The sequence below is a fragment of the Epinephelus lanceolatus genome, chromosome 9 (genome assembly GCF_041903045.1).
Source record: "Epinephelus lanceolatus isolate andai-2023 chromosome 9, ASM4190304v1, whole genome shotgun sequence".
In the NCBI taxonomy this organism is placed as follows: Eukaryota; Metazoa; Chordata; class Actinopteri; order Perciformes; family Serranidae; genus Epinephelus; species Epinephelus lanceolatus.
The window spans coordinates 6,694,621-6,719,181 of NC_135742.1; the positions used below are offsets into that span (position 1 = coordinate 6,694,621).

At 46.4% G+C, this 24,561-nt stretch overlaps 4 protein-coding genes across 10 annotated transcripts in view; all 4 read left to right on the forward strand.

Moving 5' to 3' along the window:
* Nucleotides 1-6,713: 6,713 nt before the first annotated feature.
* On the forward strand, nucleotides 6,714-9,016 carry LOC144464228 (uncharacterized). Of its 3 annotated transcripts, XM_078170476.1 has the most exons (6): nucleotides 6,714-6,869; nucleotides 7,456-7,508; nucleotides 7,720-7,883; nucleotides 7,938-8,692; nucleotides 8,760-8,810; nucleotides 8,942-9,016. In XM_078170476.1, coding segments are annotated over exons 1-6 (1,041 nt in total). In that variant the 5' UTR covers nucleotides 6,714-6,852; the 3' UTR covers nucleotides 8,943-9,016. The 3 variants fall into 3 exon arrangements, with proteins under 3 accessions (XP_078026602.1, XP_078026600.1, XP_078026601.1); XM_078170474.1 differs by having other exon boundaries at nucleotides 7,720-8,692; XM_078170475.1 differs by having other exon boundaries at nucleotides 7,723-8,692.
* A 3,419-nt stretch (nucleotides 9,017-12,435) lies between these two features.
* On the forward strand, nucleotides 12,436-15,200 carry LOC144464229 (uncharacterized). Of its 4 annotated transcripts, none has more exons than XM_078170479.1 (6): nucleotides 12,436-12,594; nucleotides 12,678-12,730; nucleotides 12,923-12,988; nucleotides 13,034-14,876; nucleotides 14,944-14,994; nucleotides 15,126-15,200. In XM_078170479.1, coding segments are annotated over exons 1-6 (2,031 nt in total). In that variant the 5' UTR covers nucleotides 12,436-12,577; the 3' UTR covers nucleotides 15,127-15,200. The 4 variants fall into 4 exon arrangements, with proteins under 4 accessions (XP_078026605.1, XP_078026606.1, XP_078026603.1 ...); XM_078170480.1 differs by having other exon boundaries at nucleotides 12,926-12,988; XM_078170477.1 differs by having other exon boundaries at nucleotides 12,923-14,876.
* Nucleotides 15,201-18,666: 3,466 nt separating this feature from the next.
* Nucleotides 18,667-20,702, forward strand: LOC144464230 (uncharacterized). 2 transcript variants are annotated; one of them, XM_078170482.1, is made up of 5 exons: nucleotides 18,667-18,804; nucleotides 18,888-18,940; nucleotides 19,133-20,378; nucleotides 20,446-20,496; nucleotides 20,628-20,702. In XM_078170482.1, coding segments are annotated over exons 1-5 (1,368 nt in total). In that variant the 5' UTR covers nucleotides 18,667-18,787; the 3' UTR covers nucleotides 20,629-20,702. The 2 variants fall into 2 exon arrangements, with proteins under 2 accessions (XP_078026608.1, XP_078026609.1); XM_078170483.1 differs by having other exon boundaries at nucleotides 19,136-20,378.
* A 2,210-nt stretch (nucleotides 20,703-22,912) lies between these two features.
* LOC144464340 (protein unc-13 homolog B-like) overlaps nucleotides 22,913-24,561 on the forward strand; it is a 182,616-nt gene continuing 180,967 nt past the window's right edge. The window contains exon 1 of the mRNA XM_078171067.1: nucleotides 22,913-23,169. Coding sequence (XP_078027193.1) covers nucleotides 23,148-23,169 — 22 coding nt within the window. The 5' untranslated portion in view covers nucleotides 22,913-23,147. The remainder of the gene's footprint in view (nucleotides 23,170-24,561) is intronic.

Below are 24,561 nucleotides of genomic sequence, written 5' to 3' on the forward strand. Positions count from 1 at the left end.
TTCAACCCTCATCCCTTTGACTCTCATCCATTTGACCACCGACCCTCATCCATTTGACCTTCACCCCCTCATCCATTCGACCCTCCACTCCCATCCCTCCATCTTTTTCCTTTCATCCCGCCCCCTTCATTCCCTCGACCCTTTTCTCTTTGACCTTCATCTCCGACCCTCATTCCCTTATTCCTCAACCCTCATCCCTTCATTCCTGACGCTTCATCCCTCGATCCTCATCGTGTTATTCCTAACACTTCATCCATTCGTCCCTCGACCCTCATCCCTTCAACCCTTATCCCTTCGACCTTCACCCCATCACCCCCCTAATGCTTTCCTCCAAACCCTTAATCCATTATATGCAATAAACCATTCCAAATCTTTATCTTATTGGCGTGGTCTTTGTTAGCGAACTGGCCTGAGCCTTTACATGAGGTCATCACTCATGAGGAAACTGTTTGTTTCCATACACAAAGTTCGCCCATGAGACACAGAGATGCCTCACTTTCCCTAAGGAAACTGCAAAACACCATATGACAGCTGCCTGTGTTCTGATAAGTAGATGTCCTGCACTTCAGCAGGGTAGATACTTACTGACATCGTTCAATGGAAACAAGGCCAAAAATGATCTTGTTGCTTGTATAGCAGTTTTCCGTCATCACTTACTATATAGGGTTAGACATTCCCAGTGCTCTGTGACAGAGCAGAAAGATAGTGCTCCTGTTCAAATAAACACAAGAAGTTTGTGCTCTAGAGAAAGGATCAACACTCAGTGAAAAACCTAAGCCCTATGATAAGCTAATATGGCAAGGCTTAACTATACAAACCAATGAGCAGTGATAACTAGCATGTCTTTGGGGTCATCGGGTGGGAACCTCCTTTCACCAGTGTTTCGTCTAGTTGGTCCCACGACACCTCCAGGAGGCTAGACAGTGATCTCTAGCATCCCAGAGACACTCCCCTAATGCCAGGTCTCACTGCTCCCCACACTAACCCAACAACCTCCTTTACCTTACTTACACATGGCTCTCTCAGCCCAAACAGCACTGCCATCTTCAACCAAACCCAGGCTCCGTACATGTGAGCTCTAGGTAGAAGCAGGGCTGATACTACCTTTCCTAGCACATTCACCATACTCTATTTCACACGCTACATAGCATAACTATAATATAAGCTAAAGTTAAAGGAGCTAAATGAACTTACAGGATCAGCAAGCACACTCACCTTGCCGCATGGCCTAAAAAAAATGAAAGAAGGGGAAGTTGTACACTTATGACCCCAATAAGTCACATCAACTGTCAGAGGTTTAAATGAGTAAGATGGTCAAAGCTCAGGGAGTAACGTTGTGAGGAAGTAGTATGCCTCATTGTGTGCATACTGCATTTAACAGTGTGTACTTTTTAAGGGCAGCTGCACTAAAAGTAAAGAGAAAAGGTATGTAATTCGGAACGCACCCTAAATGTTTATAGATAGATAGATAGATAGATAGATAGATAGATAGATAGATAGCCTTTATTGTCCCATGAGGACATTTGTTTTCACAATCTGTCACAACATTTGGATACACAAAACACCGCCAACAAACACCATGTACAAACACCACCACACATTGAGCAACATATGACCTCAGAAAATATTCTACACATGCTCTGTGCCACTAGATGGCACTAAAAGCCTGTGGCACTGCAGTGAGCTTAACTTGTACATTATGAAACAATACACACTTCAAACATAGATGTATCTGATGTAATCTGAACCACCCACTCAGCAGATGTGGCTTTAGTGTTACAGACTGTAAGGGTAAGCAGCTGCTGCATTAAAAATGAATTTGATTACTTTAAACATGCCTCAATCAACCCCTGACGTATTACCAAATGATACACACAGAATACAGTTTTAAATAATATACTTTTCTGAATACAAGTTTCAAGTTTTACATTATTTATTGTTATATACAAGTACAGAGAGGCAGTCTTTGGTAATGACAAGCCAACACAGCATCTCAGCCCCAGCTTCTACTTTCAGACGGAGTTGAACCAATCTTAAGTCTGCTGGTCTCATTGGGGCCTATTGTATTGTTTAACCTGTTTTCCAGCACTGGAAATGCTGAACAAGGCTGAGACACAACTTTTAAGGTTGATATGGCTGACTGAGTAGCTAACACTTGCTCATTTTCTAGCAGAAATGGAGCAACAGAAGCATTTCTTTAGAACAGGGGCGTCAAACTCGTGTAAGTTCATGAGCCACAAACAGCCCAGTCTGATCTTAAGTTGGCTGGACCAGTAAAACACGTCACGTAATAGCCGACAAATAACCACACCTTCAAGTTTTTTCCTTTAGTGTAAGGAAGCACACCCTGAAAATGTTCATTCTTTTACAAACCAGATGATGAACAGCCTGAGATGTCTCAAGAAAAATAAGTACAGTTTCACCAATATGTCTCAGTATTTCCACATTCGGTCATGTGCATGTGTATTTTTTCATACCTTTCCACTCCTGTGTAGTAATACTTGTAACACCACACTAAACTAAAGTGAAATCGAGTGAGGAAGCAGGTTAAGTTATCCCCTGCCTTACAAACCAGATACAAATCTAAAGTTTTGGCAGTGCCTTAACAATAGGCAAAGAAGTCTCATTCTTTTGTACTGAAGCTGCTGATTGTATTTTGCGCAATCTGGATCTTCTGTATCTTTAAATATGACCACAATAAGTGTTCACTGTTTTTTCAGAGATCTGTTCTCTCATTGGGCTGGAAAAGTCTTACACTTAACTTGCCCCTGAAACCTGGCACCTCTTAGCCTTCATACATGCATCAATATTAGCCGTGCAAAGTCATCCAGCGCACTGAATGGACCCTTTAGTGGGCCAGTTCTGGCCTGTGGGCAGTCTGTTTGACACCTATGATTTAACATCATGTTTCTGACCACCTGGTGAATATATGTGCAATTTTCATTTAATTTTGTTTTAATTCTGGTTTTGATCTGCACTAACTCCTAAGAAAAATATGTGGCTACTCAACAGTTATGCGACTCATTGCTAATAGAAGAGAGTTGATTGTGATTATGGCGGGATTTTGTCCACCTCCTGTATTTTATCCCAAAACATCTGAACCTAACTGCCTTCAAACCACCAACACAATCTCTTTTTTAATCAAATGTCTATGTCCCCCAGTGTGTTAATATATCTAACACACATAGATTGTGAAGAAAGAAAAACATTGCATGCATAAATGCTTCTCATTTATTCAGGTTCTACCTTTAATTTGTCACCTGTCTGTAGACTGCTGTTTATTTCCAGGGTATGAAATACTTTCTCTCTGCCACTAGATGGCACCACCTGACATGTAAAACAAGGCTGCCTTACAGCTGAGCAGTCGTGTGATTAACATGAAAATATATACTTCTAGCACTGTGTTGATTGTATGTGCAGACGTGTCCTTCCTCTTTAGAGAGAGTGTGGAGACAGGTGGTGTCTACTGAACCCATTATTTCATAAACAGTCACATAACTACACTCTGTTTTGATTGAACACTTTGTGCAGTGGTCCCTGGCAGCTTATATTGGCGTGTAACTAATATTAACTTTTCAAATGATTGATGCTTTCAGATATATGTCACAATTGACGTATTTGGCAAGAATAATAGAATGATATTAACAATTAAAATGTCTTGTAATGCACTAAATAAAGATGAGAAGTTGACAATTTAAATAAAAGATGTTCTCTTAACATGTTAAATAAATATGTCTTTCTTTCTTGTGTGGTGCTGCTGTGGCTGTTCAAAAGTCTTAGATTTCTACTCACCTGCACCATGTCGAAATCATTTACCTTGTGGTTGATGCTTGGTTCTCATGTTGTTGTGATTTCAGTTTTAAAATGAGTGGGACTCATCTCAAATACGCAAGTAGACGAATATATGTCTACAGCTGAGGGGAGAGTGTATTGTAAAGTCAGTCTCTGCTAATGTACCGGAGAAAAGCGTGCATGTTCTGCCCTGTCATTCTGCTTACTGCCACTTAAGGTTAAAGCCAATAGCTACTCCTGGCTAATATTGTCATTTCAGATATCTTGGAGGTGTTTGATGGGCCTTGATGAACTGAAGCCTGTACCATGACTGTCCATTGGTTTTGAAATCTATTTATCTGCATCAAGCTGAAAGGGGTGTTCATTGTACTTGGTAAGGTCTTGGTGGATTTGGGGCTTTCAAAACTTGTTCTTTTTAAGTTATTCCATGGAGCTGTGAGTGGGTCCAGTTTTTTCTGTCTCGTGCATGTTTGCCAGAGTGATGCGAGACACTAACCAGCCAATAGTTTCTCACTTTATTCTCCAACTGACAGGTGACAGTATAGGGGAAATAATAGCAATAAAAAAATAAATTACAAAACGACTATCTAGTAAACACAGCTGCTGGATTTCAATCAGCTTTGAAGATGGAAGCAGGGGCGTCACAGTGGGAGAAAAGTGGGACTGATTATCCAGGGCTGCAATGGGAAGGGCGTCAGCCTGGCATTAACAGTTTGGTTTTGTTTGCAAATTTTCATTTCTACGTAATTAGTGCCATAACTAAATTAAAACTAGATGAATAAATTGGTATAAAGACTGAACTTTTCATTTTAACAAGGGGAAAGCTCTTTCAGGCCCTTCTCACCCCTTAAAAAAGCACTATGGTTTAGTCCATCCCTGCATGAGAATGCCACTGACGCCCCCAAAGTTATTTTATTGCCAAAGCATTTTGTAAAAAGATAAAATGACCCGGCCCCAGCAGCCCGGCTACCCGTCCAAGCCCCAGCCCCGGCCCCAGCAGCCCGGCTACCCGTCCAAGCCCCAGCCCCGGCCCCAGCAGCCCGGCTATCCGTCCAAGCCCCAGCCCCGGCCCCAGCAGCCCGGCTATCCGTCCAAGCCCCAGCCCCGGCCCCAGCAGCCCGGCTATCCGTCCCAGCCCCAGCCCCGGCCCCAGCAGCCCGGCTATCCGTCCCAGCCCCAGCCCCGGCCCCAGCACCCCGGCTATCCGTCCCAGCCCCAGCCCCGGCCCCAGCACCCCGGCTATCCGTCCCAGCCCCAGCCCCGGCCCCAGCACCCCGGCGATCCGTCCCAGCCCCAGCCCCGGCCCCAGCACCCCGGCGATCCGTCCAAGCCCCAGCCCCGGCCCCAGCAGCCAGGCTATCCATCCAAGCCCCAGCAGCCTGGCTATCCATCTCAGCCCCAGCAGCCCGGCTACCCATCCCAGCCGCAGCCTCACCACCAACCGCAGTCTGGCTATCTATCCCAGCTGCTAGGCAATGGGGCCAAGAACCAGGTTAATTCCTTCCAACCAAGGTCTGGCTCCAAACCCGGACAGCAAAATAAAATAAATGAATTAGATAATATTAATTAAGATAACAACAACAACAATGATAATAATAATAATAATAATAATAATAATAATAATAATAACAATAAATGAATTAATAGAAAATTAAATCAATAAATAGAAGTAAAAATAAAAAGTAATCATATTTTACGTTGCAGGCATTCATACTTTATATACATATTTAATACACAGGTGTTGGGTACAGGTTCAATATCATATGCTGCAGTCCATTTTTCATTTCTATACAATTAAATGTAGAACACTTTTTTCCCTTACAGTTGAATACATATTAGATGTTAGTCCCTCAGGTTGTGACAGACTGATATAGATTTAGCTGCCAAAGGAGCTGTTGTCCCTTCACCCAGGAGAACTGCCAGTTTCTGTTGCAGGGTTACTGTAAGGAAGTTTGGAGCTGGAGCTGAGTAATGTATGCTAAGTATGCAGCCGGAGCACTAACATACTCTGTCATGTCCTTACCCAGAAAAGAAAATTGGGATTTCCAATACAAAAGAAAGAAAGGAAAGGGAGAGTAAGCAAACTAACTTTGTAAAAAATGATTCAAAAAGTGCGTGAGAGAGACATGGATCAAGAGAGGAAGGGCGGGAGCCTACAGAGACTGCTTATGCATATGTGCTATGCCTCTGAATGGAAGAAAACATACTCGACACATTTGCTCGACCTCAGTGACACAATGCATTTTTAGCTAGTAACTCTGAGTACAAACTGAAGTCTTACAACAGCTGCACAGGGCATCTTCTGAATGCAGATCTCATCTGATCATACCTTACAGGATTCATTTGGCTCGACTACAAGACATTGTGTTGTGCACGCTGCTCCTCCAGCTGAAACTGTTAATTGCTTTGCTATACTTGCTCAGGCAGAATGCCTACATTAACATCTGAGCAGGTGCATTAGTGACTCACACATAAAGAAAAGAACCACGTAGTCTGACCACTTATTAAACACGACTATACAATAGTTCAGTCAGTGGCAGGCATGAAGCCACTGTGACAGCTGAGGTACATTTATACATCAACATGGCAGTTTCTGGGCAGATGTTGCTGATGTCACTGTGTTTGGTCGAGCTATCCATGACGGAGGTAAAGAAATCTGAAAAGAAAAGGGACAGAAAGTTCTACCTTAGTGAAGAGGTGTGGTTGATCCTGTAACTAGGTATGATGCATTACTTGAATAAAAAAGGTCTAGAGTATGTAAAGCATGGAAAATGCTTTCTTATGATATCAGTGATTCAGTGTTAAACTGGTGGAGGCTGATCAAAGAAGGACACCTGTGTTTGACAGTGAACCCAGCTTCATTGCCTCCACCTGTTTCCAATCAGTCATTTAGGAACAGAGAGCTGTGATTGGCTGTCAGAACAGGTTATAGTAGGTGCACTGCAGGTTACCTGTTACTGCTCCTCTGTGGAAGGAAGACAGACTTTTGGTTGTGTTGGGTCAGCTGCAGTCAGATAGAAGCATTTCAGTTTGCGTTTGATCTTTTCTCTGGCTGAAGCCATGCGACTTCTTCTGAGGTAACTCAAGTGTTTCTGTCTCTGTTCTAGTGTTGTCACGATACCAAAATCTTTGTTTCGGTACCAATACCAATATGAATTTCGATACTTTTCAATACTCTTCGGTACTTTTCCTAAGGAAAAGTCCTTTTAGATACAAACCTTTAGAACAATAAATAATAGGGGTGTAACGGTACCAAAAAAATCATGGTTCGGTAAGTACCTCAGTACGGACGTCACGGTTTGGTTGCTCAAATGTTTCATTAAGTTGGTGTTGTCTCGTTGTCTCCCTTTGCGAGGCAGACTTTCTCTTGGGCCAGCTGCGAATATTGATAGTGGTGTTGTCATACACACCACTTGCGCAATCTGTGCTCCAATAAGAACAAGAAGGTGTTTGTGTGCATAAATGAGTAAAATAAATTAACTAAATTAATTAATTGAATCAATTTCAAAGTACCGGTATTTTCCAAATGCAGTATAGTACCATTTGGAATACTATACTACCGCGGTACTATTTTAGTACCGGTATACCGTGCAACACTACTCTGTTCAATGTTACACATTTAAAGTTTCTAAAATGACTGTTTAAAATGTCTTTGTTTTTCAGTGTGGTGCTGCTATGGATGCTGAATATTGGAGAGCTTCAGGCAAGCATTAAATGTAAGGCTACAGGTTACAGTTACACTCAAGATGCTCAAGAAGACACTCAAGAAGTTTAAATGTCTATTTAACTGAATGAAATGAATTTAGACCTGTTATCTGGAACATGTTATATTCACTGACTTTGTGGTTTTGAGACAGAAATTGATCTTTTTTTCTCTTTTCAAAGAGGTGATAGATGATGTAACGTTGTTGGATGATACTTTATCAGCAGCTTCCTATCATGGCTCTGCACCTGGCATTTGGGACATGAGCTACCAGCCCCCGGGTGCCAGCTACCCGTCCAAGCCCCAACCTCAGCCCCAGCAGCCCGGCTACCCATCCAAGCCCCAGCCTCAACCTCAGCTCCAGCAGCCCGGCTACCCGTCCAAGCCCCAGCCCCGGCCCCAGCAGCCCGGCTACCCGTCCAAGCCCCAGCCCCGGCCCCAGCAGCCCGGCTACCCGTCCAAGCCCCAGCCCCGGCCCCAGCAGCCCGGCTACCCGTCCAAGCCCCAGCCCCGGCCCCAGCAGCCCGGCTACCCGTCCCAGCCCCAGCCCCGGCCCCAGCAGCCCGGCTATCCGTCCCAGCCCCAGCCCCAGCCCCGGCCCCAGCAGCCCGGCTATCCGTCCCAGCCCCAGCCCCGGCCCCAGCAGCCAGGCTATCCATCCAAGCCCCAGCAGCCTGGCTATCCATCTCAGCCCCAGCAGCCCGGCTACCCATCCCAGCCGCAGCCTCACCACCAACCGCAGTCTGGCTATCTATCCCAGCTGCTAGGCAATGGGCCCAAGAACCAGGTTAATTCCTTCCAACCAAGGTCTGGCTCCAAACCCGGACAGCAGCCCAGGTACGCATCCAAGTCCCAGCAGCCCGGCTACCCGCCGCAGCAGCCCGGCTACCCGCCGCAGCAGCCCGGCTATCCTTCCCAGCCGCAGCAGCCCGGCTACCCTTCCCAGGCCCGGCCCCAGCAGCCCGGCTACCCTTCACAGCCGCAGCAGCCCCAGCAGCCAGGCTATCCTTCCCAGCCGCAGCAGCCCCAGCAGCCAGGCTATCCTTCCCAGCCGCAGCAGCCCCGTTACCCGTCTCAGCCGCAGCAGCCCCGTTACCCGTCTCAGCCGCAGCAGCCCCGTTACCTGTCCAGTGGCAATTTTGGCTGGCGTCTTCCTGCTAAGACTGAAGCTGTGCCCAGCACAGGGGGTTCAACAGGGTGAGTTTTATATTATTAAAATGTTCTTGAGTTGATGCTTACTACTAATTATTCTTCACCTTTTTAGCATGATTGGGGCCCACCTCAACTACGGGAGTAAAAGATTTGGCTACAACTGGTAAGTGTACTGTGAGGTCAGGCCCTGTTAATGTAATGGAGATCAGCCTGTATGTGTTCTGCCCTGTCACTCTGCTTACTACCACTTAAAAGTAAAGCCAATAACAACTCTGCCTAATCTTGTCATTTCAGATACCTTGGACCATGGGCTTTAGGGTTGACACATGTGCCTTGAGTCTTTGTGGAAATAAAATGCATTTTATACTATGCTTGTGTGGAAGTCTCTTGAAGTTGAAAGGGGGTGTTCACTTCAGTAATACAAGTGGGTATTTGCCTTGTGCAAGGGTGACATGATACCGTCCAGCCAATGGGTTCATGCTCTTTCCTCAATCAACAGGTGGCATTATTGAGCAAATACACTGCTGTTCAGGATTATATCAAATTTGGAAATGGGAAGGAAATGTACCCATCATGTCTAATCTCAGTGGTGCATGCAGTGCTTTTAGTCAGTGAATGCAGACTGAAGTCTCAGAACTCTACAGGGCACCTTGGTGATATCTTACAGGCTTCACTTGGCTTGTTTTACACACTGCTCCTCCACCTGAAGAGTTAGCTCCTTGAGTACCCTTTCATGAAACTTTCTTGGGTGTTCTGTGAAAGGTGTATGACCTGAACAAAATGGATACCAGCTATAGCCTCATCACCTGCAGCAAGAGCACATCGTTGCTTGAAGCTGATGCAGTTTTGTTCATCAGTCCCAAAAGCTCCAGTGCTGCTTTTACTGACCTTGGTAAGCTGTTTTGGTGTGGCAACATCATACAAATTACTTGTTGGATGTTCAAAAGTAGCCTAGCTTGTTTAAAGTGACTGTGTGCTCATTTCTTCACCAAGAGGAAGAATTAGCAATGGAAATAAGGCAGCAAGACTCCAGAATAAACTTCTCTCAAAACTTTACTCCAGATCATAACATGGCAGACTACAGTAAACGCAGCATTTATTGGCCTAGCATTGTGGAGTAGTACCTGAATACACAACACTAGTTTTCTTTCAGTTGCAATACTCCCATGCTACCTGTAACATCTCAAACTTTTCAAGCAACAAGCAGTTTGGTCAAATGGCCACAGATCCAGAAAGTCTTTGGAAATCCAATGTGAAACCCTTGACTTTATTTTTCCGCACAGTCTACTGTGTCTTAAAGCATCATTGTTGGACTAAGCTTCAGGGGTCATTCACAAAGCTTCCTAGTGATTCTTAGAATTCTGTTTTCCTAAATTTCCCCTTCAAGTTAAAGACTGGATCCTTTTGCAAAGATGCTGTTCAGAAACCATCTTAGCCCTTGAAAGAGCTAAGGTGAAAAACTGCTGGAGTAGAGAGGTCTCTTAAGAGGCTCAGGAGTTTCTGAAAGCAGAGGAGAAAATGGAAACAAAGAGGTTGGAGAAATATTTAAGCAGTGAATGAGTAAATTAAAGGGCCACTGTGTAAAATGGGTTGGAAACAGTGACATCAGTGGTCAAATTCTAGATTGCAGGGCTCACTTGCTCACCCCTCCCATCAGGTAAATGACGGTGGCCTCGAAGGGACAAAAAGCCTTGCGCAGACACAAGTTTTTCAGGAGTAGGTCTATCTAGCGACGAGGTAAATGTTTATTTAGAAATCTAAACCATGTTACGATATTGTAATGAATCACTCACGAGCAGGAGACCAGAGGAGCGTTCGGGAAAAAGGCCAGTTTATTTGAGCACTCCAAAAACTCCAGTAACACTCCAGGGTGTAAAAGACTCCGTCCCAAACTCTGACTCTTCTAGTGTAACACACACTCAATACACATACTTGTTTACAATACCTAGCGGGTATCCCCTCCCCTCTCTGCTCCACCAATCTCCAGCCCGCACACTGACTGACAGCGTAGCCTGTAAACAGAGCTCAGCTGTTTATTTAGCCTAGCAATATCTCCGGACTATAGTAGCTGCAATGGACGACTTTGAACGCGATTTTGAAGAGTTTCTTGTAGCGGACACAGATCCAGAGCCATACCTGTTTGAGCCAGAGCATACAGATGAGGAACTTGGATGCTGAGCGGGTGAGAAGAGAGGCTGAATGCACAGAATGGGATTCGGTGCTACTGCTACCATCGTTGGGGAGATATATCATCAGGAGGAAAAGCGCCGCAGAGAGTGCATCACAAGGAGTGAAGTTGCGTCTTCTTTTCCTCGCAGATGACGGTTCGGGTTCATTCTCTCCTGTTGCGTGGTAAGTGTGGTCCATTCGCAAACTTTATAACTAAAAAAGCTTTCACTACTCTCTATCGACAAACTACTAACACACTCTGCTGTTTCCTCCTCCTTCTTCCTTCCTCCCGCTGTCTTCGTTGGTTTATTGATACACGCGAAACGCGTTCTCTGGCTGGCTGGATTGTCCGCTCGGGCTGCCGTACATACATGGCGGCGCAAGATGGCGACCTCTCTAAAGCAAGGCCCTTGGTCTATATATATATATATAAGCATAATTATAAGGCTACGAAAACCAAATGAATTTTATTTTATAGCGATTATACACTTATAGAAACATATTAATGGGTAGAAGATTCAGATTCAGATTCAGATTTGACAATAAACCATGCCAAATATTACACACTGGCCCTTTAAATGCTACAGATTAGATCATGCAGGAATACTTTGTGGCTGATCTCGTTAGGAATTGGCACACATTTCCCACCTAATGAAATAACACTAACACCAAAAACAAAATGATCACAACACTAAGATATTTGGAAAACTGGTAAAAATGCAACAGTGCAGCAGTGATGACCTGGGTCTGTCTCGACCTTCCAACAGCAGTGATCACACCAGCAATGACAACACTTTCAGTCTCATATTGTGATGTAGTTAATTTCATGTCCACTGGGTGTCCTCACCTTGTAGACTCACAAAGGGACACGTCTGTGACAATCAATCACATCTGTTAAAAGAATATATCAGGGGTCAATCACACCTCCTCGTTAAGGTAAAGTTTCTGTCCCTTCCTTGCTCAGAGTTGCTCTTAGAACTTTCCTAGATGACTCCTAAGCTAGGACTCCTTACTTAAAGTTTTTAGTTTAAATTAGGAGGTCTCTTAGAGTACTCTCAGAATGTTTGTGAATATGGCCCCTGATTTTGAGCACATGACAGATATAAAAGTCAAACAGCAAACCAAAGAGAAAGGGCCAAACACAAAGTGCATTAGGGGAAAAACACAAAATATCTAAGAAGACAGAGTAATGTCTTTCACGTTTATCAAACAAGACCTCAGGCAAATTGTAAAATGTATTGGTGCAAAGTTGTATGAAGTTGCCCTTATTTCACAAATCTGTGATTTTGCCAAAATCAGTGTAATTCTGGGCAGTTCTGAACGATGCACATGATGTTCCTTCACTATTTTTTTTAATCATTTTGTCAGGGAGTATTGCTACTTTTTGATTCTACACATTTTATTTATATAGACTAAAATGATATTACTACATTTACTTGAATAAAAAAGGTCTGAGTATGTAAAACATAGAAATTGCTTTCTTATGATATCAGTGATTCAGTGTTAAACTGGTGGAGGCTGATCAAAGAAGGACACCTGTGTTTGACAGTGAACCCAGCTTCATTGCCTCCACCTGTTTCCAATCAGTCATTTAGGAACGGAGAGCTGTGATTGGCTGTCAGAACAGGTTATAGTAGGTGCACTGCAGGTTACCTGTTACTGCTCCTCTGTGGAAGGAAGACAGATTTTGGTTGTGTTGGGTCAGCTGCAGTCAGATAGAAGCATTTCAGTTTGCATTTGATCTTTTCTCTGGCTGAAGCCATGCGACTTCTTCTGAGGTAACTCAAGTGTTTCTGTCTCTGTTCAATGTTACACATTTAAAGTTTCTAAAATGACTGTTTAAAACGTCTTTGTTTTTCAGTGTGGTGCTGCTATGGATGCTGAATATTGGAGAGGTTCAGGCAAGCATTAAATGTAAGGCTACAGGTTACAGTTACACTCAAGATGCAAAGTTTAAATGTCTATTTAACTGAATGAAATGAATTTAGACCTGTTATCTGTAACATGTTAAATTCACTGACTTTGTGGTTTTGGGACAGAAATTGATCTTTTCTCTTTTCAAAGAGGTGATAGATGATGTAACGTTGTTGGATGATACTTTATCAGCAGCTTCCTATCATGGCTCTGCACCTGGCATTTGGGACATGAGCTACCCGTCCAAGCCTCAACCCCAGCCCCAGCCCCAGCCCCGGCCCCAGCAGCCAGGCTATCCATCCAAGCCCCAGCCCCAGCCCCAGCTCCAGCTGCCCGGCTATCCGTCCAAGCCCCAGCCCCAGCAGCCCGGCTATCCGTCCAAGCCCCAGCAGCCCGGCTATCCGTCCAAGCCCCAGCCCCAGCAGCCCGGCTATCCGTCCAAGCCCCAGCCCCAGCAGCCCGGCTATCCGTCCAAGCCCCAGCCCCAGCAGCCCGGCTATCCGTCCAAGCCCCAGCCCCAGCAGCCCGGCTATCCGTCCAAGCCCCAGCCCCAGCAGCCCGGCTATCCGTCCAAGCCCCAGCCCCAGCAGCCCGGCTATCCGTCCAAGCCCCAGCCCCAGCAGCCCGGCTATCCGTCCAAGCCCCAGCCCCAGCAGCCCGGCTATCCGTCCAAGCCCCAGCCCCAGCAGCCCGGCTATCCGTCCAAGCCCCAGCCCCAGCAGCCCGGCTATCCGTCCAAGCCCCAGCCCCGGCCCCAGCAGCCCGGCTACCCGTCCAAGCCCCAGCCCCGGCCCCAGCAGCCCGGCTACCCGTCCAAGCCCCAGCCCCGGCCCCAGCAGCCCGGCTATCCATCCAAGCCCCAGCCCCGGCCCCAGCAGCCCGGCTATCCATCCAAGCCCCAGCCCCGGCCCCAGCAGCCCGGCTACCCGTCCAAGCCCCAGCAGCCCGGCTATCCATCCAAGCCCCAGCCCCAGCAGCCCGGCTATCCATCCAAGCCCCAGCCCCAGCAGCCCGGCTATCCATCCAAGCCCCAGCCCCAGCAGCCCGGCTATCCATCCAAGCCCCAGCCCCGGCCCCAGCAGCCCGGCTACCCGTCCAAGCCCCAGCAGCCCGGCTATCCATCCAAGCCCCAGCCCCAGCAGCCCGGCTATCCATCCAAGCCCCAGCCCCAGCAGCCCGGCTATCCATCCAAGCCCCAGCCCCAGCAGCCCGGCTATCCGTCCAAGCCCCAGCCCCAGCAGCCCGGCTATCCGTCCAAGCCCCAGCCCCAGCAGCCCGGCTATCCGTCCAAGCCCCAGCCCCAGCAGCCCGGCTATCCGTCCAAGCCCCAGCCCCAGCAGCCCGGCTATCCGTCCAAGCCCCAGCCCCAGCAGCCCGGCTATCCGTCCAAGCCCCAGCCCCAGCAGCCCGGCTATCCGTCCAAGCCCCAGCCCCGGCCCCAGCAGCCAGGCTATCCGTCCAAGCCCCAGCCCCGGCCCCAGCAGCCCGGCTATCCTTCCCAGCCCCGGCCCCAGCAGCCCGGCTATCCTTCCCAGCCCCGGCCCCAGCAGCCCGGCTATCCTTCCCAGCCCCGGCCCCAGCAGCCCGGCTATCCTTCCCAGCCCCGGCCCCAGCAGCCCGGCTATCCTTCCCAGCCCCGGCCCCAGCAGCCCGGCTATCCATCCCAGCCTCGGCCCCAGCAGCCTGGCTATCCATCCCAGCCTCGGCCCCAGCAGCCTGGCTATCCATCCCAGCCTCGGCCCCAGCAGCCTGGCTATCTATCCCAGCTGCTAGGCAATGGGCCCAAGAACCAGGTTAATTCCTTCCAACCAAGGTCTGGCTCCAAACCCGGACAGCAGCCCAGGTACCCGTCTCAGCCGCAGCAGCAGCCCGGCTACCCGTCTCAGCCGCAGCAGCAGCCCGGCTACCCGTCTCAGCCGCAGCAGCAGCCCGGCTACCCGTCTCAGCCGCAGCAGCAGCCCGGCTACCCGTCTCAGCCGCAGCAGCAGCCCGGCTACCCGTCTCAGCCGCAGCAGCAGCCCGGCTACCCGTCTCAGCCCGGCTACCCGTCTCAGCCCCAGCAGCCCGGTTACCCATCCAGTGGCAATTTTGGCTGGCGTCTTCCTGCTAAGACTGAAGCTGTGCCCAGCACAGGGGGTTCGACAGGGTGAGTTTTATATTATTAAAATGTTCTTGAGTTGATGCTTAGTACTAATTATTCTTCACCTTTTTAGCATGATTGGGGCCCACCTCAACTACGGGAGTAAAAGATTTGGCTACAACTGGTAAGTGTACTGTGAGGTCAGAGCCTGTTAATGTAATGGAGATCAGCCTGTATGTGTTCTGCCCTGTCACTCTGCTTACTACCACTTAAAAGTAAAGCCAATAACAACTCTGCCTAATCTTGTCATTTCAGATACCTTGGACCATGGGCTTTAGGGTTGACACATGTGCCTTGAGTCTTTGTGGAAATAAAATGCATTTTATACTATGCTTGTGTGGAAGTCTCTTGAAGTTGAAAGGGGGTGTTCACTTCAGTAATAAGTGGGTATTTGCCTTGTGCAAGGGTGACATGATACCGTCCAGCCAATGGGTTCATGCTCTTTCCTCAATCAACAGGTGGCATTATTGAGCAAATACACTGCTGTTCAGGATTATATCAAATTTGGAAATGGGAAGGAAATGTACCCATCATGTCTAATCTCAGTGGTGCATGCAGTGCTTTTAGTCAGTGAATGCAGACTGAAGTCTCAGAACTCTACAGGGCACCTTGGTGATATCTTACAGGCTTCACTTGGCTTGTTTTACACACTGCTCCTCCACCTGAAGAGTTAGCTCCTTGAGTACCCTTTCATGAAACTTTCTTGGGTGTTCTGTGAAGGTGTATGACCTGAACAAAATGGATACCAGCTATAGCCTCATCACCTGCAGCAAGAGCACATCGTTGCTTGAAGCTGATGCAGTTTTGTTCATCAGTCCCAAAAGCTCCAGTGCTGCTTTTACTGACCTTGGTAAGCTGTTTTGGTGTGGCAACATCATACAAATTACTTGTTGGATGTTCAAAAGTAGCCTAGCTTGTTTAAAGTGACTGTGTGCTCATTTCTTCACCAAGAGGAAGAATTAGCAATGGAAATAAGGCAGCAAGACTCCAGAATAAACTTCTCTCAAAACTTTACTCCAGATCATAACATGGCAGACTACAGTAAACGCAGCATTTATTGGCCTAGCATTGTGGAGTAGTACCTGAATACACAACACTAGTTTTCTTTCAGTTGCAATACTCCCATGCTACCTGTAACATCTCAAACTTTTCAAGCAACAAGCAGTTTGGTCAAATGGCCACAGATCCAGAAAGTCTTTGGAAATCCAATGTGAAACCCTTGACTTTATTTTTCCGCACAGTCTACTGTGTCTTAAAGCATCATTGTTGGACTAAGCTTCAGGGGTCATTCACAAAGCTTCCTAGTGATTCTTAGAATTCTGTTTTCCTAAATTTCCCCTTCAAGTTAAAGACTGGATCCTTTTGCAAAGATGCTGTTCAGAAACCATCTTAGCCCTTGAAAGAGCTAAGGTGAAAAACTGCTGGAGTAGAGAGGTCTTTTAAGAGGCTCAGGAGTTTCTGAAAGCAGAGGAGAAAATGGAAACAAAGAGGTTGGAGAAATATTTAAGCAGTGAATGAGTAAATTAAAGGGCCACTGTGTAAAATGGGTTGGAAACAGTGACATCAGTGGTCAAATTCTAGATTGCAGGGCTCACTTGCTCACCCCTCCCATCAGGTAAATGACGGTGGCCTCGAAGGGACAAAAAGCCTTGCGCAGACACAAGTTTTTCAGGAGTAGGTCTATCTAGCGACGAGGTAAATGTTTATTTAGAAATCTAAACCATGTTACGATATTGTAATGAATCACTCACGAGCAGGAGACCAGAGGAGCGTTCGGGAAAAAGGCCAGTTTATTTGAGCACTCCAAAAACTCCAGTAACACTCCAGGGTGTAAAAGACTCCGTCCCAAACTCTGACTCTTCTAGTGTAACACACACTCAATACACATACTTGTTTACAATACCTAGTGGGTATCCCCTCCCCTCTCTGCTCCACCAATCTCCAGCCCGCACACTGACTGACAGCGTAGCCTGTAAACAGAGCTCAGCTGTTTATTTAGCCTAGCAATATCTCCGGACTATAGTAGCTGCAATGGACGACTTTGAACGCGATTTTGAAGAGTTTCTTGTAGCGGACATAGATCCAGAGCCATACCTGTTTGAGCCAGAGCATACAGATGAGGAACTTGGATGCTGAGCGGGTGAGAAGAGAGGCTGAATGCACAGAATGGGATTCGGTGCTACTGCTACCATCGTTGGGGAGATATATCATCAGGAGGAAAAGTGCCGCAGAGAGTGCATCACAAGGAGTGAAGTTGCGTCTTCTTTTCCTCGCAGATGACGGTTCGGGTTCATTCTCTCCTGTTGCGTGGTAAGTGTGGTCCATTCGCAAACTTTATAACTAAAAAAGCTTTCACTACTCTCTATCGACAAACTACTAACATTCTCTGCTGTTTCCTCCTCCTTCTTCCTTCCTCCCGCTGTCTTCGTTGGTTTATTTATACACGCGAAACGCGTTCTCTGGCTGGCTGGATTGTCCGCTCGGGCTGCCGTACATACATGGCGCCGCAAGATGGCGACCTCTCTAAAGCAAGGCCCTTGGTCTATATGTATATATATATATATATATATATATATATATATATATAAAAGCATAATTATAAGGCTACGAAAACCAAATGAATTTTATTTTATAGCGATTATACACTTATAGAAACATATTAATGGGTAGAAGATTCAGATTCAGATTCAGATTTGACAATAAACCATGCCAAATATTACACACTGGCCCTTTAAATGCTACAGATTAGATCATGCAGGAATACTTTGTGGCTGATCTCGTTAGGAATTGGCACACATTTCCCACCTAATGAAATAACACTAACACCAAAAACAAAATGATCACAACACTAAGATATTTGGAAAACTGGTAAAAATGCAACAGTGCAGCAGTGATGACCTGGGTCTGTCTCGACCTTCCAACAGCAGTGATCACACCAGCAATGACAACACTTTCAGTCTCATATTGTGATGTAGTTAATTTCATGTCCACTGGGTGTCCTCACCTTGTAGACTCACAAAGGGACACGTCTGTGACAATCAATCACATCTGTTAAAAGAATGTATCAGGGGTCAATCACACCTCCTCGTTAAGGTAAAGTTTCTGTCCCTTCCTTGCTCAGAGTTGCTCTTAGAACTTTCCTAGATGACTCCTAAGCTAGGACTCCTTACTTAAAGTTTTTAGTTTAAATTAGGAGGTCTCTTAGAGTACTCTCAGAATGTTTGTGAATATGGCCCCTGATTTTGAGCACATGACAGATATAAAAGTCAAACAGCAAACCAAAGAGAAAGGGCCAAACACAAAGTGCATTAGGGGAAAAACACAAAATATCTAAGAAGACAGAGTAATGTCTTTCACGTTTATCAAACAAGACCTCAGGCAAATTGTAAAATGTATTGGTGCAAAGTTGTATGAAGTTGCCCTTATTTCACAAATCTGTGATTTTGCCAAAATCAGTGTAATTCTGGGCAGTTCTGAACGATGCACATGATGTTCCTTCACTATTTTTTTAATCATTTTGTCAGGGAGTATTGCTACTTTTTGATTCTACACATTTTATTTATATAGACTAAAATGATATTACTACATTTACTTGAATAAAAAAGGTCTGAGTATGTAAAACATAGAAATTGCTTTCTTATGATATCAGTGATTCAGTGTTAAACTGGTGGAGGCTGATCAAAGAAGGACACCTGTGTTTGACAGTGAACCCAGCTTCATTGCCTCCACCTGTTTCCAATCAGTCATTTAGGAACGGAGAGCTGTGATTGGCTGTCAGAACAGGTTATAGTAGGTGCACTGCAGGTTACCTGTTACTGCTCCTCTGTGGAAGGAAGACAGATTTTGGTTGTGTTGGGTCAGCTGCAGTTAGATAGAAGCATTTCAGTTTGCATTTGATCTTTTCTCTGACTGAAGCCATGCGACTTCTTCTGAGGTAACTCAAGTGTTTCTGTCTCTGTTCAATGTTACACATTTAAAGTTTTTAAAATGACTGTTTAAAATGTCTTTGTTTTTCAGTGTGGTGCTGCTATGGATGCTGAATATTGGAGAGGTTCAGGCAAGCATTAAATGTAAGGCTACAGGTTACAGTTACACTCAAGATGCAAAGTTTAAATGTCTATTTAACTGAATGAAATGAATTTAGACCTGTTATCTGTAACATGTTAAATTCACTGACTTTGTGGTTTTGAGACAGAAATTGATCTTTTCTCTTTTCAAAGAGGTGATAGATGATGTAACGTTGTTGGATGATACTTTATCAGCAGCTTCCTATCATGGCTCTGCACCTGGCATTTGGGACATGAGCTACCCGTCCAAGCCTCAACCCCAGCCCCGGCCCCAGCAGCCAGGCTATCCATCCAAGCCCCAGCCCCGGCCCCAGCAGCCCGGCTACCCGTCCAAGCCCCAGCAGCCCGGCTATCCATCCAAGCCCCAGCCCCAGCAGCCCGGCTATCCATCCAAGCCCCAGCCCCAGCAGCCCGGCTATCCATCCAAGCCCCAGCCCCAGCAGCCCGGCTATCCGTCCAAGCCCCAGCCCCGGCCCCAGCAGCCCGGCTACCCGTCCAAGCCCCAGCCCCGGCCCCAGCAGCCCGGCTATCCGTCCAAGCCCCAGCCCCGGCCCCAGCAGCCCGGCTATCCGTCCAAGCCCCAGCCCCGGCCCCAGCAGCCCGGCTACCCGTCCAAGCCCCAGCCCCGGCCCCAGCAGCCCGGCTATCCGTCCAAGCCCCAGCCCCGGCCCCAGCAGCCCGGCTATCCGTCCAAGCCCCAGCCCCGGCCCCAGCAGCCCGGCTATCCATCCAAGCCCCAGCAGCCCGGCTATCCATCCAAGCCCCGGCCCCAGCAGCCCGGCTATCCATCCCAGCCCCGGCCCCAGCAGCCCGGCTATCCTTCCCAGCCCCGGCCCCAGCAGCCCGGCTATCCTTCCCAGCCCCGGCCCCAGCAGCCCGGCTATCCTTCCCAGCCCCGGCCCCAGCAGCCCGGCTATCCTTCCCAGCCCCGGCCCCAGCAGCCCGGCTATCCTTCCCAGCCCCGGCCCCAGCAGCCCGGCTATCCTTCCCAGCCCCGGCCCCAGCAGCCCGGCTATCCTTCCCAGCCCCGGCCCCAGCAGCCCGGCTATCCATCCCAGCCTCGGCCCCAGCAGCCTGGCTATCTATCCCAGCTGCTAGGCAATGGGCCCAAGAACCAGGTTAATTCCTTCCAACCAAGGTCTGGCTCCAAACCCGGACAGCAGCCCAGGTACCCGTCTCAGCCGCAGCAGCAGCCCGGCTACCCGTCTCAGCCGCAGCAGCAGCCCGGCTACCCGTCTCAGCCGCAGCAGCAGCCCGGCTACCCGTCTCAGCCGCAGCAGCAGCCCGGCTACCCGTCTCAGCCGCAGCAGCAGCCCGGCTACCCGTCTCAGCCCGGCTACCCGTCTCAGCCCCAGCAGCCCGGTTACCCATCCAGTGGCAATTTTGGCTGGCGTCTTCCTGCTAAGACTGAAGCTGTGCCCAGCACAGGGGGTTCGACAGGGTGAGTTTTATATTATTAAAATGTTCTTGAGTTGATGCTTAGTACTAATTATTCTTCACCTTTTTAGCATGATTGGGGCCCACCTCAACTACGGGAGTAAAAGATTTGGCTACAACTGGTAAGTGTACTGTGAGGTCAGGCCCTGTTAATGTAATGGAGATCAGCCTGTATGTGTTCTGCCCTGTCACTCTGCTTACTACCACTTAAAAGTAAAGCCAATAACAACTCTGCCTAATCTTGTCATTTCAGATACCTTGGACCATGGGCTTTAGGGTTGACACATGTGCCTTGAGTCTTTGTGGAAATAAAATGCATTTTATACTATGCTTGTGTGGAAGTCTCTTGAAGTTGAAAGGGGGTGTTCACTTCAGTAATACAAGTGGGTATTTGCCTTGTGCAAGGGTGACATGATACCGTCCAGCCAATGGGTTCATGCTCTTTCCTCAATCAACAGGTGGCATTATTGAGCAAATACACTGCTGTTCAGGATTATATCAAATTTGGAAATGGGAAGGAAATGTACCCATCATGTCTAATCTCAGTGGTGCATGCAGTGCTTTTAGTCAGTGAATGCAGACTGAAGTCTCAGAACTCTACAGGGCACCTTGGTGATATCTTACAGGCTTCACTTGGCTTGTTTTACACACTGCTCCTCCACCTGAAGAGTTAGCTCCTTGAGTACCCTTTCATGAAACTTTCTTGGGTGTTCTGTGAAGGTGTATGACCTGAACAAAATGGATACCAGCTATAGCCTCATCACCTGCAGCAAGAGCACATCGTTGCTTGAAGCTGATGCAGTTTTGTTCATCAGTCCCAAAAGCTCCAGTGCTGCTTTTACTGACCTTGGTAAGCTGTTTTGGTGTGGCAACATCATACAAATTACTTGTTGGATGTTCAAAAGTAGCCTAGCTTTTTTTTTTAAATCTCTTTTCTTTCAGTTGCAATACTCCAATGCTACCTGTAATATTGCAAACTTTTCAACAAAGCAGACCAAACAAGCAGTTTCAGTCTCATTGTGATGTAGTTAATTTCATGTCCACCAGGTGTCCTCACCTTGTAGACTCTCAAAAGGGCATATCTGTGACAACTGATCACATCTGTTAAAGAATGTATCAGGGTCAATCACACCACCTCATTAAGGTAAAGTTTCTGTCCCTTCCTTGCTCAGAGTTGCTCTTTCCTAAATCACTCCTAAACGAGTACTCCTTACTAAAAGTTTTTGGTGGATTCTTTTTTCTGAACGTGGAGAAATGTCACTTTCAAAATGGCTTCTAATTGTAATCCATTGCTGTCACCCACCTGTGCTCACTTATTAATCAAGATTGTTTGACTCCCCCTACCAAGCTTATAAAAATGTTTTGCTTGCCTCCTGTGCACCCTGATGAAGACCTTAGTGTTTTAATGGAAGCAGTCATGTTTTGGGATAAAGGCTTTTAAACATTTCAACAACTGAAGTGAGCAGGCACGGTGATGCAGTGGTAAGCAAGAAGGCAAGAGGGTTGCCGGTTGGAACCTGGGGTGGGGGAGCCCTTCTGTGTGGAGTTTGCATGTTCTCCCCGTGTAAGTGTGGGTTTTCTCCAGGTGCTCCAGCTTCCTCCAACAATCCAAAGACATGCAGATAGTCTGGTGACCTGTCCCGGGTGTACCTCGCCCAGTGTCAGCTTGGATAGGCTCCAGTCCCCCCGTGACCCCTAACACTTTAAGCGGTTACGGAAAATAAAAGAATGAACTGAAAAAAACCTAATACATCTGCTGCCTGGCACCTTCTCCTCGAAACCTTGATAGCAGCGGCTTGTCTTGAGTCTTCCTAAAGGTTAGCTATGGATGCCAAATGCTTTCACTGCCAGTTAAAGTACCAAATAATCATTAATAGCGCCCTGCACAGTGGCCACCTTGTGGTAAATTATTAAAGAAGGCTCGTTTTGACTAATAATAATGGCTGATCCAGACTTAAAAGGCTGTGTTACTTTCATTGTAAGTCTCAAATATGTCTTGCGGCTCCACACAGATTTTAAAAATTATTTTTGGTCAAAAAATGGTAGTAAAGGTTGCAGACTGCTGGTCGAAACAACACTAAAAATGGATTTTTTGGGCACACACACCTGCAGACATGCTGGGCCCCACACTGCACACTCTGGATGCCATGATGGTAGATTCAGGTGTGTGGAAAGCGTTTACTTGGGTTTCAAACATTACTTGTGTTAATATGGAACTAAACATTTGGAGAACATACTACAGCCCTTTACTTTTTTGGATACAGGAAGGAAGGCTCATATTTCTGTACTTCAGTTGTACTTTTAGGTGTGAATTTCACCAAGAATTTAAGTCATAATTGTCTGTGGTATTTGTTTAGTCTCGATCTAATTTTTTAGATTTAATGGTAGGTGTTTGCGTGTAGGGTGTTTCAGTGTTTTGTGACGACACAGTGCATGTCTGTAGCGGTCTGTGTTCTTGTGCGGTGTTCTCCAAATCCCTACTTTCTCTTCAGCTCTTGAACGCACCATAAGAGCCGCCCCGCTCTACCGGATTTCAGCCGGTAGTTAGACGGTGTTTGCCAGTGACAGCCATCCTTTAAACCCTCGGGACCCCCTGGATTGTCCGTCCTATCCTCACACCTTTACATGTGTTTCACCGACACGGTGCGATGGAGCGGAGACTGAAGGGTTTGTAGGAGAAGTCTCAGTGAGTGCTGAGCAACAGGCACCTGGGCTGCAAACTCACTGACGGCTCATCGGCTCTGGAGGAACTGTTGCACAAAATCCCGCTGCGATGTCCCTGCTGTGTGTCAGAGGTAAGGCTCACTTCATACCTGCAGCTTGTCCCTTTTCTTTTTAAAAATAAAAATGAAATTAATATAGAAATAAAATAGTAGTAACAAAAACTATCAACTGTTGCTGCTGATATTTAATAATTTGCTGAAAAGGCGAAATTAATCCTGTGCATGTTTGAATTTTGTTATATCGTAGCAAAATATAGCACCGCTCCCTTTGGGAATATTTTAATATCTTCACAGGGGTAAACAACATTAAGATAAAACTTTAAATATTCTATATTACTGTATGATAATGGGGTCTTAATTGCCTCATTCCAACACTAACATGTAGCTGATGATATTAGAGATAATATAATTAGTGAGGGTGCATAAAATGACCAAACTTAAGGGGTTTTCATCAGTTTCTCTTTTTAACATACCCAGCAACATGTGCGATTTAAACCTCATGTGGGCAGTAACACTGACAGCACCTCATTCTGTGCTACATTCAGTGGCCTGGATGAGCTCATGATTGAAGCTCAGTCCATTTTATACTGTATATTCTGACATTATAACAAGTGGTTGATGGGAAACAGACTAAATAACTGCTATTACTTTTCAACACTTGTTTTTACTTTTTTATGTACAAAGTTCATGCACAAAGTTACAGAAATGCACTATAATGTGTTTATGTTTCTGTAATTCTGCGTCAGTATCACTGATAATGATTCTGTATACCTGAGAGGATACCTCTGATTGTCAACTTTCACTAGAGCACAAAATCATAACTGTACATCGCAGCGTTCAAGAGTAGCAGCCTTTTTCCCATAGGTATGTCACCACGGTTACCAAGGGTCATTTTGGAGTCCCCAAAATGTCCCTTTTGGAAACGCCTCGACATACTCTTGGATAAAGAATGTGAATTACTCATTTTTTGTAGTACTGTACTTATACTTTGGTTCCATAGTGTTCACCAGCTCCATACCTCCCAGTTACAGTCATCTGCAGCATTTTTTTCTCAAGAAAAAATCCAGGCGAGATAGAAAACCGTTTTATTTTAGTGTGTTGAAACGTGTATAACTTCATGACAGATGCACATACACTGAGTCTGTCTGTTGGGTACAAAACTTCAGAGTGTTCCCTTTTAAATGAGACCATACACATACTGGTACTAAATACAGAATGAGAGCAGCTTTCAGTTTACTTTGGGTATGCTTTAGACAGGCGTTTTTGGTGATTTATACAGGATTCATAGCAGATTACAGTGTAGGAGAAGTGACAAACATGCACAGTTCAGTTGGTGATCACAGGATTTAATCAAACACCTGTGTGTGCTCTGTCATATAGAGGGCAATGACACTATTGGGAGTGTTTATTTAATTTCAACTAGAAGAACAATGCACTAACATTAAAGAGTTATTGGCCTTTTAG

What these genes read in the sequence shown, in the direction of transcription:
- LOC144464230 (XM_078170482.1), top strand. An exon ending in GGTTCAGGCAAGCATTAAAT is followed by an intron (nt 18,941 to 19,132) that starts GTAAGGCTACAG and finishes ATACTTTATCAG; the next exon opens with CAGCTTCCTATCATGGCTCT. An exon ending in AGCACAGGGGGTTCGACAGG is followed by an intron (nt 20,379 to 20,445) that starts GTGAGTTTTATA and finishes TCACCTTTTTAG; the next exon opens with CATGATTGGGGCCCACCTCA.
- LOC144464229 (XM_078170477.1), top strand. An exon ending in GGTTCAGGCAAGCATTAAAT is followed by an intron (nt 12,731 to 12,922) that starts GTAAGGCTACAG and finishes ATACTTTATCAG; the next exon opens with CAGCTTCCTATCATGGCTCT. An exon ending in AGCACAGGGGGTTCGACAGG is followed by an intron (nt 14,877 to 14,943) that starts GTGAGTTTTATA and finishes TCACCTTTTTAG; the next exon opens with CATGATTGGGGCCCACCTCA.
- LOC144464228 (XM_078170474.1), top strand. An exon ending in GCTTCAGGCAAGCATTAAAT is followed by an intron (nt 7,509 to 7,719) that starts GTAAGGCTACAG and finishes ATACTTTATCAG; the next exon opens with CAGCTTCCTATCATGGCTCT. An exon ending in AGCACAGGGGGTTCAACAGG is followed by an intron (nt 8,693 to 8,759) that starts GTGAGTTTTATA and finishes TCACCTTTTTAG; the next exon opens with CATGATTGGGGCCCACCTCA.